This window comes from Cervus canadensis, chromosome 10, assembly GCF_019320065.1.
Source record: "Cervus canadensis isolate Bull #8, Minnesota chromosome 10, ASM1932006v1, whole genome shotgun sequence".
Lineage (NCBI taxonomy): Eukaryota > Metazoa > Chordata > Mammalia > Artiodactyla > Cervidae > Cervus > Cervus canadensis.
In genome coordinates this window covers 28716190-28731892 of record NC_057395.1, presented here as the reverse complement: position 1 = coordinate 28731892, position 15703 = coordinate 28716190, and the positions used below count along the sequence as shown (strand labels likewise).

Genomic DNA, 15703 nt, shown 5'->3' with positions numbered 1-15703 from the left:
CACCCTGTCCATTCCTTCTGGCCTGGCTGCCCTGCGTGACTGGTGCTCTCAGATGCTTTCAAGTTCCATCAGTCTCATCTTGGTGCAGAAATTGTGCTGAGATGTCCAGAGGTAGAGCCAGGGGGAAACTCCCCCTTGACAGCACCTGACTCCTTGGCTGGGCACGGTGGGCATTTGGCAGTCCTGGATTAATCCAGGCTTTCTCAGTTGCCTGGCGTGTCAGGCTCCCTGCTATCCTTGACCTGCCATGTTGTGATGGGAGAACTGGGAACTCTGAGCTCCCTCTGCACAGGGGGGCAGGAACCAAAGCCTGAAACCAATTCTGCATTATGTGATTCTTTTTCTTTCTCCTTTGGCCCTGAGTAGGCTTTATGCTAATCAAATATCACCTCCTTTGTACTTTGCAGCTTTTTCTCAATGGTCTCCTGCTCAGTCTCCTAAGTAAAGGTGATTGCGGCATCCATCAGAGCTCACCGGAAAGAACCATTATGGAGATGAAGCCATCAGGTGATGTTATCACAAGCAGGTTTCACTTTAAGTCAATGGGCCACGTTAAACTGCAAACCCCTTTTTCATCACTGATAAATTACAAGGTCATTCTTTGCTTCACAAAATTATTTATTGGTTTCTTTAAAGCAATGGTTATTATCCTCTCATGAAACATGAGAGCTACCTATCTCCCTAGAAAACAGTGGCCTGCCTGAAGCTTTTAACAATTTTGATAGTTGTTGGTTCAGAGATCCCAGGAAGGTCATTCCTGAGTACTCTGGTCAACCATGGAGGCCAGTTAGGAATCTCTATGATCTCTACGTTTGAGAGACATACAACTTGTGTTACTTGGATAGGATTTGATGTCTCTGCTGTCTACACAAAATACTCATGTATTTATGACCACACAAGGCAAAGCACACAATCACTGACAGAATGGGCTCACCTGTACACCAACACTTCTTGGACATTGGGTGTAATTTGCTTTTCACATATAGCTTTCACACTTTATGTTGTTAAGGAGAAAAACGTGTGTACCTCTCCACGCCGCTCAGTTTCCACTTGTGTTTCCGAGACATCAGTAATCCCCCACCCCAAGCTGCCTGGAAAAAGAAAGGCATACAAAGAAAAGATAGTGTTTTTCATTGCCTGGATTTCTAGGGTTTGGTATCTTTCAAAACAGTAAGCATTGCTTGGAGTGAAAGTTATAGCCTCAACCCCAGATAACTTGGGGATTGACACTAGACTTCCAAAGGTTAAGTTGGGGGGCTATTCTAAGGTTTCAGGCTCCATCCCACACTTATATGGGTGTAAGAAGCCGAACACTTCCTCAGTCTGCATGAAAAGGAGAAAGATCCTTCCCAATCCATCAGTGCCGTGCTTAGTTCTAGGGAGGCTCATCATTTCAGAACTAGAAGTGCTAATATCTCCACAGTTTAGACTAAAAATGATGAATTAAAACCCTTTAAACAACTTTCACATTGCAAGGAAAACTCTTTCTGACAACTCTGAGTGCATATTATTAATATAAAGCCAAAATGACCTAAGCCAGTCTACTCAACAACATAAGCCTCTTGCACCAGAATGGAAAGCAACTTATGCTTCCTTCGTTGACAAAGCCTCACAGTGGAAAACACATCAGCTGAACCAAGCATGGAGCTTAGTGATGATATGGCATTGATTGCTGATCTCATCGTGGGTCATTAGCAGTTTTCAGAGAGTAACTGATCTTTGAGCCACACTTAGAGTCATGTTGGTTTAAACTTAAATTCCATTAGTTTGTCCTTCTAAAAGTTGACATCTGTTTTCATTTGAAAATGTCTTGATGAGTGCTCCCCATTATTTCTTGGTGTGACTAACTGTGGAGTCAAAACATCTCATATATGGCCTATCTTACTAGCTGACCGTACACTGGAAATTTAGTGATTCGTATTTCCTAGCAAGTTGTCAAGTCTACTTTCCTCCTGAGTTATACTAGTTTCTAACTTGAGTTGAATTTTTTATCCATTGGCTCTCCTAGATAAATGAAACTCCTATTTACTCTTTTGATCATTCTCATAACGAAGGAAGCTTTGCATGTATGTGAGACTTTGCACGTGTAAGACTGTGTGTGTGTGTATTTGCCTGTGTGTGATTTTGTGTGTGTTTACGTGTGTGTGTATGTTTGCATGTGTGTGACTGTATGTATGTTTGCATGTATATGTGTTTGCATGTGTATGACTGTATGTTTGCATGTGTATGTGTTTGCATGTGTGTGACTGTGTGTGTTCCTCTGTGGACATTATGACCCAATGAACCAAGAACTAAGTGCTCAGCTCAGGGGGTCACAGAAATAAGAATATTATCCTATTGGGGAAGTTAAGACATAATCAGCCTTCGATTGCTTCCAGCGAATGTCATGTACTGTGTGAGTCATGTACTACATTGTCTCTGTGATCTTTAAAAGCTTATCTATCATCATTCTGGGAATAAACTCCTAAAGTAGAAAACAAAATAGAATACATTTCATTCCATGAGCTCCAGGCGCAAAATGTGCAAGAACATTTCAGTGGTGGTGCCTCTGGGATACTTACATCCACGTGCATCCAGATCTTGTACTTTTTGCAGATGTCAGCAACCGCTAACAGGGGGTCAAATGCTCCATACACAGTGGTCCCAGCCGTGGCGCTCACAAGGAAAGGGACAAACCCCTATGCAAATGAGAAAGCCCCAAATAATTAAACCAGCAATCCAAGGATTCTTTTAAAAAGCTGATTTTAAAAGGTGGACATTCTCCTCCTATCTTACACATCTGTCTTTTTGGAACCACCAGAAGGGTTTTGGCGATACCTTGGAGCCTAGTAGGAACTATGTTCGCCCTCCAGATCTGAGTTCTCCAGGCCATTCCGTTGGCTCTGCCAGTTGCCTCATGAGAACAGACACTCTGGTTCTCAGAAGAGGCTGCACTGGACCCGGGGGGTGAGTAAACTTGGTGGTGCCCACAAATCTTTGGTATATTCCAAGGAGAGTTTCTGACCTTCCCCCGCACCCACCCACTCACCCACTTACTTTCCTAGTCTTCCTTTTTCATAGCAGGGTCTCTGAACATAATAAACCTCCTAGAGTGAGCAGACAATAGGAGGAAGGGAAGGAACTCCTACCTGCCCATTATTCCTCGTTGGAAAATCCCTAGATAACTTATTTGGAGTTTCAGAGGATTCACTTGGGAGTAAAAAATAAGCCATGATTTTATCCATCTAAATTGACTTTGTCTGGCCATGGCTAAATGAAAACTGATAGAAATAATAGGCTGCTGAGAAAAATGGCCAAAGAATGTCACTCAGTCGTGTCCGACTCTTTGCAACCCATGGCCTGTAGCCCGCCAGGCCTCTCAGTCCATGGAATCCTCCAGGCAACTGGAATGGGCAGCCATTCCCTTCTCCAGGGGATCTTCCCAACCCAAGGATGGAACTCGGGTTTCCTGCATTGCAGGCAGACTCTTTAATGTCTGAGCCCAAATGAAAACTGATAGAAGCCCAAATGAAAACTGATAGAAATAATAGGCTGTTGCTGAAAGATGGCTGAAGAATGCCTCAAACAGGGTGAACAGTTACTCCATAAAGACATGACAGACCCTGATGTTACAGAGTCAGTCTTTAGGTGGCAGCAAAGGTTTACGTGGTTACAAGTGGTCCTAGGACCAGAATAAGGGGAGAGGATCCTGCTGCCACTTTGCAGGGGAGCAAAAGGCCTAAGAAAACAAATAATGATTTCTGAGATCCTAATAATAAAATTCATGTATCATGTCGTTGAACTGGGAACTGCAGATGAGATCTACTAAAAGCTCCAACCTGCAAATTATGCAGGGATGTAAATGACTTTCTAGAGCTTTGTAGGAATTTTCAGCAGGTCTTCAGAACGTGTCACTTCTTTAAAAAAGTACTAAATGGCTTCCTGAAAAATAAGGTGTTTGGAGGGTCAATAATTTCAGTATGTGTCTTGGCAAGAAACGGTCCCTTTCAAATAACCACACACAGTAACTCCCATATGCTAAACTAGCTTCTAGGGATTTTCCATTTGTGAATGCGGTCTTTCCAGTGAATCTGTTTAATGCCAATCTTCATCACACAGGAAAACAAGTCCATTGGAAACTGTTACTGCCCTTGTGTTACTAGAACTGGTTAGTATAACTGTATTACTCTAATTGTTAGTACCACTGTATATAGTATTTACTCAGTAAATTAGACTTTTTCAAAGTAAATCCCATCACTCAGAGAAATAAGTAGTGACTGAATGAAAAATTCCATGTACTCTTTACAAATACAACAAAAACATTTTCTCTAGTGGATGTAAACAGAAATACATACCCTTAGCTTGTTATGGGCTGCATAAAACTCCCTTCAAAAACTTACTTTTTGTTTGGCTTCAAGGATCCTTCTTTCAAGATCAGACGGGATCATTTTCCCTCTGAAAGGAGAAGCAAATATATGTTTGCTTTGAATAATTAATTTTGTTGCCTTTACAAAGAGTTGCAAGGGGGTAAAAGTTCAACCTTAAATGATTGCTAATAATGACCAGTTAGAATCATTCCTTGTTTGTTTCCAGAAAGAAAGGCATTTCCTCCCTGAATGACACTGGACTGTCATTTCTGACATGCTTAGGAGACACCTGACCTCGCTGTTCACGTGTCTCTCCACTCTGCACAGAGCCTGTTTTATAGGTCATCTCCTTAGTTAGAGCAAACCTGTTCTGGAGTGAGACATTTGGCACTGAAAGCAGATTTAGAAAAAAGATTTGTATTCCAAATCTTCCAACAAACAGACCTGCAATTGCACACAGAGATGAAATGCCAAGAAGAGAAAATCCACTCTGAAACATCTGAATGAAAATATTACGTCCAAAGATACCCAGTTACATTCCGAGAGCTAAAATCACAAAGCAGACCAAGAACTCGTGGGCTCAAATGTCAAACAGGCATCGGAGAAACATCCCTTCATCTCCATCCTTTTATCCTTTCCTTCCTAAAATAGGAACACGTAGTGCTTTAGTTACTATACAACCCCACTCTTGGACTTCTCTGGTGGTCCAGTGGTTAAGAAGCCACCTGTCAATGCAGGAACATGAGTTCAATCCCTGGTCCTGGCAGATCCTAATGCCCCGGGAAAACTAAGCCCATGAGCCACAACTACTGAAGCCCACAAGCCTAGAGCCCATGATCTGCAACAAGAGAAGCCACTGCAATGAGAAGCCCATGCACTGCACCTAGACAGTAACCGCAGCTCGCTGCAACTAGAGAAAGCCCTTGTGCAACAACAGAGACCCAGCGCAGCCAAAATAAATAAATTAACAATTTTTTTTAAACTACTATTATAATAATCAAAGGAGTTGATTTCTACAAGACGTTAGAGGCGGCTAGATGTGTGATCTTAGTCAAGTCACTTAATTTCTCTGTGCCTATTATGGCCGTACCTTAGTGATAATATTACTTATGCAGTTATGAGGGTTATATGAGTTAATAGATGAAAAATTATTTTTAAAAGTGCTTGGCATTTAGGAAGTATTCCAGAAAAGAGAGCTTTTATTGTTGAGGTTGTTATTTGCATTATGACATTCCTACCGCAAGACTCTGGAGGGAAAAATCAAGCAAAGGACAGAGTAGCTAACTGTACGTTACTGGAGACGGGAATGATTTTTTGAACCAAGAGAGATATTCTGAGGTTTCTACACTGGCTAAACTTTTCACGTTGGGCTCATTGATCTAGGTTTGTAAAAGGCAGTTTGGAAAAATAAGTGATGGGAAGGAGGTTGTCACCATAAGTAGCTGGGAATGCTACTGGCATTGAGGGGGCAGTAAGTGAGGTTTGGAATGTGCCATTAGATTCATAGTCTTTTGTGGGGATCCTTGTAATTTTATGTAGATATAGAATTAGATACAGAGCAAGCCATTAGGCTCCTTCTTTACTGCTTCTAGTGTTGTCTTGCCTAAGCTTTCCTGACTGAAATATGTTATCTTATTTTAAACTACTTTTCTCACCTTTCTCCATTTTATAAAAGTAATCTGGGCATAGTGGGCATTGTATCTTCCACAATTTTCATTTCAGGCTGACAAAGAAGGTACTACGTAATGGTTGGCATAGAAAGCAGAGGTTAGTCCCTCTGCTTTAAAAAGCATGGAGAACCACTGAGTTTTGTGAAGCTATTTTCCAAAGAAAGGCAGTTAACACATTATTGACCAGAGACCTATGAATGCCACAGGTGTTAGTTTCTACAAAAATCCCCTAGTCAATAAAGCATTAAAATGCAATTAATTACCTGGCAACCTCAATGGACACATCACCAGTGATTAATCAGCTGAACTGGAGTGAAACAAAGGGCATTAAAGGTTTATTTGGTGCTGAGGGTGTGATTCTAATCTGAGCAGCCCACCTCTGGGGACTTTCTGTGGGATGGACCTCTGAAGGAGGGACAGGAGGAATGGAGGGGCAGGCTCGTGGTGGGGGTGGAGAGTTCTGGAAGGCCCTTCACGCCCTACATGTCTCCCTACACTTCACAGCTTGGCCTGGGAGCATCCCTGAAAGCTGTGATTTTATGTGCAAAAAGTGGAAACAGAGACACAGACATGGAGATCAAACATATGGATATCAAAGGGGAAGTGCAGGGGATGAACTGGGAGATTTGGATCGACATATATACACTCCTGATATTACGTATACAACGGATCATGAGTGAGAGCCGACTCTGCAGCACAGGGAACTCCACTCAGTGCTCTGTGGTGACCTCAACGGGAAGGAAGTCCCCCAAAGACGGGATGTATGCATATGTAGAGCTGATTCACTTTGCTGTATAGTAGACACTAACACACATTATAAAGCAATTATACGCCAATAAAAATTAACTTAAAAAAAAAGAATTGTTCTACCCACCTGAAGAAAAGAAAAAGAAAGCTGTGATTTTTCAGGCTCTCTTTGAGATCTGGCTATGCTAAAACGCCTTTGCGCCACCATGATAAAAACAGAAGGTTCACATTTCAGGGGGAATTCAGGTCTTATATTTACCTTTGAAACTAAGTTTTGAAGTACTTTAAAACTGCAAAGGTGCTTTTGTTGATAAACATAAAATGGGGAGGGGATCTTCAGAAATTGTTGGCACGTCTCAAATGTTACCTAGTCTACCACAACTAACCTCCTCTGCCTTGGAGAGTTCTGGGGAGACTGACTTGACAATTGCTATTTGCTCACTCATCACATCTAGATATTTTGTTAACCCTTGGCAGTAAGACCCCACAGAGAAGTCACACATAGGGAACATCAGAATTGGGAGGGGCCCAAGACCTCTTTCTCGTTTTCTCAATGATTGTCTCATTTCTCAAATGAGGAAACAGGATAAGACAGTTGCCTGTGTGACAGCTTAGGATCAGGTAAAGCCTGGCTGAAATGAGAAAGTAAATGCCAAGCTTCCAGAACAAACTCAAAGGGCCAAACATTAGGAAACCTCTTTGCAAACGTTGTTGTCTTTGAAGACGATAAGATAAATCCTTTGTGATAACATTTAGCTTTCAAGAATGGGAGGTGTCATTCACACCTGTTGGGGAAGCAGTAATGAACGTATGCGTGCAGGCGTGCTAAGTCGCTTCAGTCGTGTCCGACTCTTTGCGACCCTATGGACTGTAGCCCACCAGGCTCCTCTGTCCACGGGATTTTCCAGGCAAGAATACTGGAGTGGGTTGCCATACCCTCCTCCAGGGGATCTTCCCGACCCAGGGATAGAACGCATGTCTCTTACGTCTCCTGCATTGGCAGGTGGATTCTTTACCACTAGCACCACCTGGGAAGCCCAGTGAACATATACTATGTCCCATTTCCACATGAACACAGGGAGAAGGGACAGCCTTGTGAAGTCATCAAGTCCAAGTATTTGCTTCTCACAGAGTGGAAAGCTCTGGGTGTGTCCTTAACAGATAGGCTCCAGACTTCTCCAGGCATCCAGCCTTCAAGCCTGTATTTGCTTTGTCCACTTAGGAACCCAGAGCCTGGCACACTGCAGGTGGCAGATGAACATTTGTGACTAGAAGGCAAACATTTCACCCCAGGATAATATTAATATGCTCGCTTTATCTTGGTGACTGATCAGAAAGCTAGTATGGGAGACTCTGTAGACAAAACTTTTCACCTTTTCGGTGATCTTAGAATTGGATGACTTTGCAAAATTTTGCATGCATAAAAATCATGATGTATGTCTTCAAAATGTATATTCCTTGGCCCTGATCTTAGGGATTTTGATTTAGAAGGTCAGTGATAGGGCCCTGGAATTAATTCATTCTACAAATATTTACTGAAGACTCACTATGTGCCAAATGCTATTAGGGTTGCTGGGGCACCAAGGTAAACAGGCCAGTTTCTACTCTCCAGGGCTTACATCCTAACAGAGGAGACAAACAATAATAAGTAAACAAACATGCATAGCAATCCGCATTTCTAACAAGGAGATTGTGGCACAGGCAGACCTAGGTGCACATGTTGAGAAACATTGCTTTAGAAATGGAAGTTTTATCCTGGCAGATATTTCCATAATTGTGTAACATACTAGCCAGGCATTTTTTCACAGGACCCAAGGTTTTGAGCCATCACAGACATAGGGCAGCTAGCAGAAGGAGGTCCGGACATGACTGTGCATCCCCATCTGCCCACGTGCTGTGAGAGGAAGAGAGCCTCCAAACTCCCCAACAGGTTCCTCCAAGGATTAGAAGCTGCCTGGCAGCCCCAGCTTTTCCAGACAAGCATCTTTTCATGCAGGGAAGCTTTAGATGGCAGCTATTGCATCCTGTATGTCTGGTTTAGAAGTATTTCCACAGCAAAATGTATATCGTTTATCTTTAGGTATGCAGCAGCCTCTAAGCACCCAGTGAAACAGTGGCTGATGCTCTGTGGTGCTATTCTCTGTTAGGTGCCAGTGTTTAAGAAAAAAAACTGCCATTAAAAGGGAGAACTGTTGGACCAGACTGCTGCTTTGGATGAGGCAGTTTTACATGGAGATTCTGGACTTTGATAGTCTTTTAAAAATGTATATGATGGAGACCTTCGTAGCCATGTAGTAGTTAAGACTCCGTGCTTCCACTGCAGGGCGCACAGGTTTGCCCCCTGGTTGGGTAACTAAGATTCCACATGCCGCGCAGAGCGGCCAAATAAAAATATTTTTAAAACTTTAAAAAGCAAAGCATGTCATAATGGATTAAAAAAAACTAAGCATGAAAAATAAGTATTAAAAAATTCATGTGATGCTCTAGTTGTCATCTATACAGAAGTCAAAACCTTATGTTGTACACATGACATTTGTATAACTACGATAAACCAATACTATCTCAATAAATAAAAAAACAATTTTAATCCATATGATGCTATTGGGTCAGAAAACTTGATGAAGTTGCCTGGGAAAAATCCCACACTGCCAGCTAGAGCCACCAGCAGGAAGAATCTTCTCTTTGTGGAAAGAAACAAATGATAAAGATTACACTGTACTATCCAGATTCACGGCTATCTTCCCATGGCTGTGAAGGGGAAAATGATCTTACCCAAAGGAGCACGTTACTGGGGAGTGTAGTGCTCTGGGCAGATCACAAATTGGGTGCTTGAGTCTTTGGTGACTCTGTTCATTGACCCTGCTGAACTATAATAATTCTACCAGCCTACGGGCTGAGAGCTTGGCTCTGTTCACAGAGATTTGTGTGCAAAGAAGAAAGCATGCGTGATCCTTCCCATTAGAAATTGCCTAATGTTACTACCACTGTTAATAGCAACAGCCCCCTGCAGTGACAAGGAACTACCAGTTTTAGAAGCAGTCACTGCACTGTGCCTTACTCCTGATCTCTGCCCCTCAGGTCAACTCCACAAGAGATTTATTACTGTGTAATTTAGACTTATTACTAGTAATTTAGGTAAGTTAAAAGGAACCCTGAAGGGAGGAGCAAGAAATGGAGAAATCAAAGAAAGTGAAACTTGACATTGATGCAGACTATTATTTAATCTATCCACTCGATTCAGATTTCAACTGTCCCAATACTATCCTTTCTGTTCAGTTCAGTTCAGTTCAGTCACTCAGTCGTGTTCAACTCTTTGCCACCTCATGGACTGCAGCATGCCAGGCATCCCTGTCTTTTATCATCTCCTGGAGTTTGTGCAAACTCATGTCCATTGAGTCGGTGATGCCATCCAACCATGTCATCCTCTGTTGTCCCCTTAGAGCTATTTTCGCCCCCTGTCCAAGTTCGCAGGTGACACTTAGTTGTCACCTTTTTAGTCCCCTTTAATCTGGACCTTGTCCTCATCCTTTCATTGTTTTTCATGACATTGATATTTTGATGAGTGTAGATCATTTATTTTGCAGAATATTTCTTAATTTGGGTTTATTTGACATTTCTTTGTGATTAGATTCAGGCAATGCATTTTGGGCTAATGTGTGGGGGGCTTCCCTGGGGGCTCAGCTGGTAAAGAATTCACCTGTAATGTGGGTAGACCTGAGTTCTATCCCTGGGTTGGGAAGATCCCCTGGAGAAGGGAACAGCTTACGGCTCCAGTATTCTTGCCGGAGAATTCCAACGACTGTATAGTCCATGGAGGGTTGCAAAGAGTCAGACTCAACTAAGCAACTTTCACTTTTAGGGATTCTCTGGTGGCTCAGACGGTAAAGTGTCTGACTACAATTCAGGAGACCTGGGTTCGATCCCCGGGTCGGGAAGATCCCCTGGAGAAGGAAATGGCAATCCACTCCAGTACTCTTGCCTAGAAAATTCCATGGATGGAGGAGCCTGGTGGGTCCATGGGGTCACATGGAGTCCATGGGGTCACAAAGAGTAGGACACGACTGAGCGACTTCACTTCACTTCAATGTGTGTAATACTATAATGATTTACTGGTGGCTCAGTGGTAAAGAATCTGCCTGCCAATGCAGGAGACATGGGTCTTATCACTAGGTCAGGAAGATCCCCTGGAAAAGGAAATGGCAACCCACTCCAGTATTCTTGCCTGGGACATCCCACTGGAGCGAGGAGCCTGGCAGGCGGCAGTCCATGGGGTCGCAAAGCGTAGGATATGCTTCAGCGACTAAACAGCAATATTGTAATATTCCTTACATTCAACATGTAATATTAACATTAAATTCCATCCACAGAAAGAAAGAGAATGGTAAAGCAAATATATCAGAATGCTAATGACTAGTGAATTTGGGTGCAGAGTATGTGAGAGTTCTTGCAGTTTTTCTTTGGTTGAAATTATTCACAAAACTACAAAGTTAAAAAAAAGGCTAGATAAGTAAATATCTAAGAATCTTTGTAATGCTGAGGGTTTCTGAACTGAAATCCACTGGCAGCTGCCCGCCCCCCTCAACAGCCCTCCTCCCTAAACCTCTCCCCTGCCCTTCCATCACCACTCCTGCTCTCTCCCCTCTGTCTCCTTCCTGTTTTATAATGTAAGATGATTTCAGACTGCTTGTGAACTCTTCAGAGGCAGTTCCTACATAATTTTAGCCAAAAGAATAAGAAACTCACATAGGAAATTAAACCTCAGCTATTTTTTCCATATAATTCACACTTCACCTCTAGCAGACTCTTCCCTGCGCAGTTAAAGATGTCTTAAGCCCCCTTGGGCTTCCGGGTAGCTCAAACAGTAAAGAATCTGCCCACAATGTGGGAGATCTGGGTTCAATCCCTGGGTTGGGAAGATTCCCTGGAGAAGAGAATAGCAAACCACTCTAGTATACTTGCCTGGAGAATACCATGGACAGAGGAGCCTGGTGGGCTACAGTCCATGGGGTCGCAAAGAATCAGACACAACTGAATGACTTCCACTTTCTGTCACACTTGCCTTTCTTTAAGCCCCCTTCCTTAAAACAACCCAACCCAAACCGCTTTGGACTCCATCCAGCTTCCACCCTGCTTCCTCCCCTTCATGGCTCAGCCTCTGGAAACCTCTGGCTTTTTTCTGCATTTCCTCCTCTCCACTCACCCTTGAACCCACTGCAAACTGCCTTCCAGTCTCAACCCTCTGTTGAAACTGCTCCTGCCAAACTCACCAGCCACCTTCTTATAAGGAGAGCTGAGAGGCAGATGTTGACCCTCATTTCATCTATTGGTGGCATTTGATGCAGCAACCACTCCACAGGCTTCCCTGGTGGCTCAAATGGTAGATTTGCAGGCAAATCTGCCTGCAATACAGGAGACCCGGGTTCGATCCCTGGGTCAGGAGGATGCCCTGGAGAAGGAAACGGCAACCCACTCCAGTATTCTTGCCTGGAGAATTCCATGGACAGAAGAGCCTGGCGGGCTCACAATGAGGGGTCACAACGAGTTAGACACGACGGAGCAACTAATCCTTTCAGCTTTCAGCCACTCCTAGAAACACTCTCACAGCCCTGGGTCCTGATTCTCCTCCACCTCTGGCTGCCCCTCCATAGTCTCCACGGCAGCTGCTCTCGCTCCGCCTGTCCCGGACACGTGGGTTCCCCTGACTCTCACCCAGGCCCACTCTGCACAGCTCCCATCACACATCTTCTGACCTCCAGGCTGATGCTTCCGTTGGCCACCCTGACACCTTCACTTGGACGTCTCATAAGCTCTACAAACTCAGCATCTCCACTTCAGGGGGCAGGGAGGGGATGGTTCCTGGCTTCGAGAATAGCACTGTGTGGACTCAGCCAGGAAGTCTGGTGTTCCCTCTCTTCTCAGCTGTCAACCTGCACACCACCCCCCACCCCCGGGTCAGTCAGTAATTCTTGTCAATTCCAGCACTTCCTCTCCACTGCTCCTCCCCAGGTCAGCCCACCCGCCTGCCGACAGGACCTCTCCCCATTTGGTTCATATACAGCCAGGGAACTAGGATTATGCCTTATGCTTTTCTAGAGCCTAGTGACATGGTAAAGTGATCATACATATCTCTCTAATAAATTCATATGAATAAATAAATGGTGAATTGAATAGCTTCCTTTTAATTTAGTGGAATTTCTTATTCAATCCTTTTAAGACTAAATGTATTTTCTTACATTTTAACCTCACCTTTATCCAGAGTACCTACGAAGTTTGGGTACCAGATTAAGACAGGGAGTTTTCCTAAGCTTTCCAGAGCTCTTTGGCTCAGACTCTGAGCTGATGAGTTGCTGGAGGCATTATTTACCTTCTGCTCCCTAAACTGTCCCCCTCCTGTAATCACTCCATCAAGTTCACACAATCTGTGGTGCCTAGAGGGATGACACCTCCATAAATCAGTTCTCAACCCGTTGGCTGCTGCTTAAGTGCCCAGATGATAAATGTCCTTCTGCACCTTCTCAGTGTAGAAAATTCTGGTTGATTCAGCAAGGTTTGGATTCAGTCAAAGACTGTGAATGCCTCTGTGTCATTGAGGAACCACATCCCAGGACTCCAAGCAAGAGGGAAAAAGAAACAGCAAAGACCAGCAGCTGGCAAAGAGGCAGGTTTGTGCCCTACAGTTCATCACCTGTTTTCAGACTTTTAAGGTGTATATACACAAACTGCAAACTGCTAACCAACAAGGGTTGCAGATTCATGCTCACCTTTCATCACATTTAATCAGAATCACACTGTCTGTTCCAATGCCCAAGGCTGCAGCTCCCTTCTTGAGAGAAAAATGGCTCTGTAAAAGAAACCATATCTGTAATTAGTTGCAAATAAAGTCAAGATCCATTTCCTTGGCTGTTTTTCTTTTTTCCTTTTCTCCTTTTATTTCTAACATGTCCCTCCAAAACCTGAATTGCTGAGAAAAGATGGAATCCTTCATTTAACCTTTTTTTTTCAATTGTGGTGAAAGGCACATAACATGAAATTTATCATCTTAACTATTTTAAGTCTCTAGGTCAATGGCATAAAATATATTCACATTTAATGAATGTGAGCAACCGTTTGAGCAACCATTACTACCATCTATCTCCTGAGCTCTTATCATCTTGCAAAGACTGACACTCTGTATCCATTAAACAGCAGCTCCCCATTTTTTGAAGACTTCTAGCAAAAAGACTATCAGATATCACCACAGTGATAATCTATTCTTCATTCAAGAATTTTTGGAAGCATCCCTGGTGGCTGGCTCAGATGGTAAAGAATCTGCCTGCAATGCAGGGGACCCGAGTTCATCCCAGGTCAGGAAGATCCCCTGGAGAAGGGCATGGCAACCCACTCCAATAGTCTTGCCTGAGAAATCCTATGGACAGAGGAGCCTGGCAGGATACAATCCATAGCGTCACAAAGAGTTGGATACAATTGAGCAACTTTAACTCTTCCACTTTTATTTTTTCCTGTTAAACAAGCTGAATTAAATCTCCCTATTACAGGACTTGTCAGAGCCTTTAATAGGAAAATACACGTGGCAGGTATCCAAGGTAGATCTGTTTTGCTATGATTCTTGCGTTTATTTGTCAATGGAACCCCCTTAGCGAGAAGCACTCGACTTGACCAGACCATGCACAGCACAGGAGAACAGAGGCTCCTTCACGCTGGATGGTTCACCCTTCTCTCCAGCAGTGGTTCCCAAACTGCAGGATACATCACAATCTCCTGGAGGGCTTGCTCCTACCATTCTACTTTCTATCTTGATGAATTTGACTACTTTAATACCTCATGTCAGTGGAACCATACGGTAATTATTTTGTGTGTGTGTGTGTCTGGCTTATTTTATCAGCACAATAGCCTCAAGGTTCATCCATTTTGTAGCATGTGTCAGAATTTCCTTCCTTTTTAATGTCAAATCACATTCATTTTAGACTTCCCAGGTGGTGCAGTGGTAAAGAATCTGCCTGCAATGCAAGAAGAGCAAGAGATGTGGGTTCGATCCCTGGGTTGGGAAGATCTCCTGGGTTAGGAAATGACAACCCGCTCCAATACTCTTGCATGGAAAATCCCATGGACAGAGCAACTTGGTGGGTTACAGTCCATGGGGCCACAAAGAGTCAGACATGACTGAGCAACTGAGCGTGCATTGCATATTCATCTTATGTACACACAACACTTTAGTTTTTCATTCATCTGTCAATAAACACTTGGGTTGCTTTCACCCTTTGCCCTTGTGAACAAGGCTGTGATGGATGGATAATTATCTCCTTGAGTTTTGTTTTTAACTCTTTTGGCTATATACCCAGAAATGGAAATGCTGGATCATAAGGTAATTCTGCTTCTGAGGAACTGCCATATTGTTTCCTTAGCAGCTGCATTTTCCTTTCTCACTGGCAGTGCACAACAGTTTCAGCTTCTCCACACCCTTGTCAATGGTTGTTGTTTTCTGTTTTCTGATAACAGTCATTTTGGTAGGTGTGAGGTGATACTTCATTATGATTTTGCTTTTTATTTACCTAATCATTAGTGATGTCATTTCATGGACTTACTGGCCATTGGTACATTCCTTTGGAGAAATGTCTATACAAGTTCTTTGCCCATTTTTGAAGGGGGTTGTTTGGATTTTGTTGCTGTTGAATTCACTTGGGCTTTTGCATGAAGATAACAAGATCCTGGAAATTATTTTTTTAAAAAAATTGCTAGGTGGCTTAGTGGTAAAGAATCCACCTGCCAAGCCAGAGACACGGGTTCAATCCCTAGGTTAGGAAGACCCTCTAGAAATGAAATGGCAACCCATTCTATTATTCTTGCCTGAAAAATCTCATGGACAGAGGAGCCTGGAGGGCTATAGTTCATGGAGTTGCAAAAGAACTGGACACGACTGAATGACTAAACAACACATAGTAA

General features: G+C 43.2%; 1 protein-coding gene across 1 annotated transcript in view; it reads right to left on the bottom strand.

The window, feature by feature from the left end:
• GAD2 (glutamate decarboxylase 2) overlaps positions 1 to 15703 on the bottom strand; it is a 66184-nt gene that overhangs the window by 24710 nt on the left and 25771 nt on the right. Inside the window, exons 8-11 of the mRNA XM_043480369.1 lie at positions 13525 to 13604; positions 4380 to 4434; positions 2562 to 2678; positions 1027 to 1091 (exon numbers count right to left, since the gene is read on the bottom strand). Of these exons, the coding sequence (XP_043336304.1) occupies positions 1027 to 1091; positions 2562 to 2678; positions 4380 to 4434; positions 13525 to 13604 (317 nt within the window). The remainder of the gene's footprint in view (positions 1 to 1026; positions 1092 to 2561; positions 2679 to 4379; positions 4435 to 13524; positions 13605 to 15703) is intronic.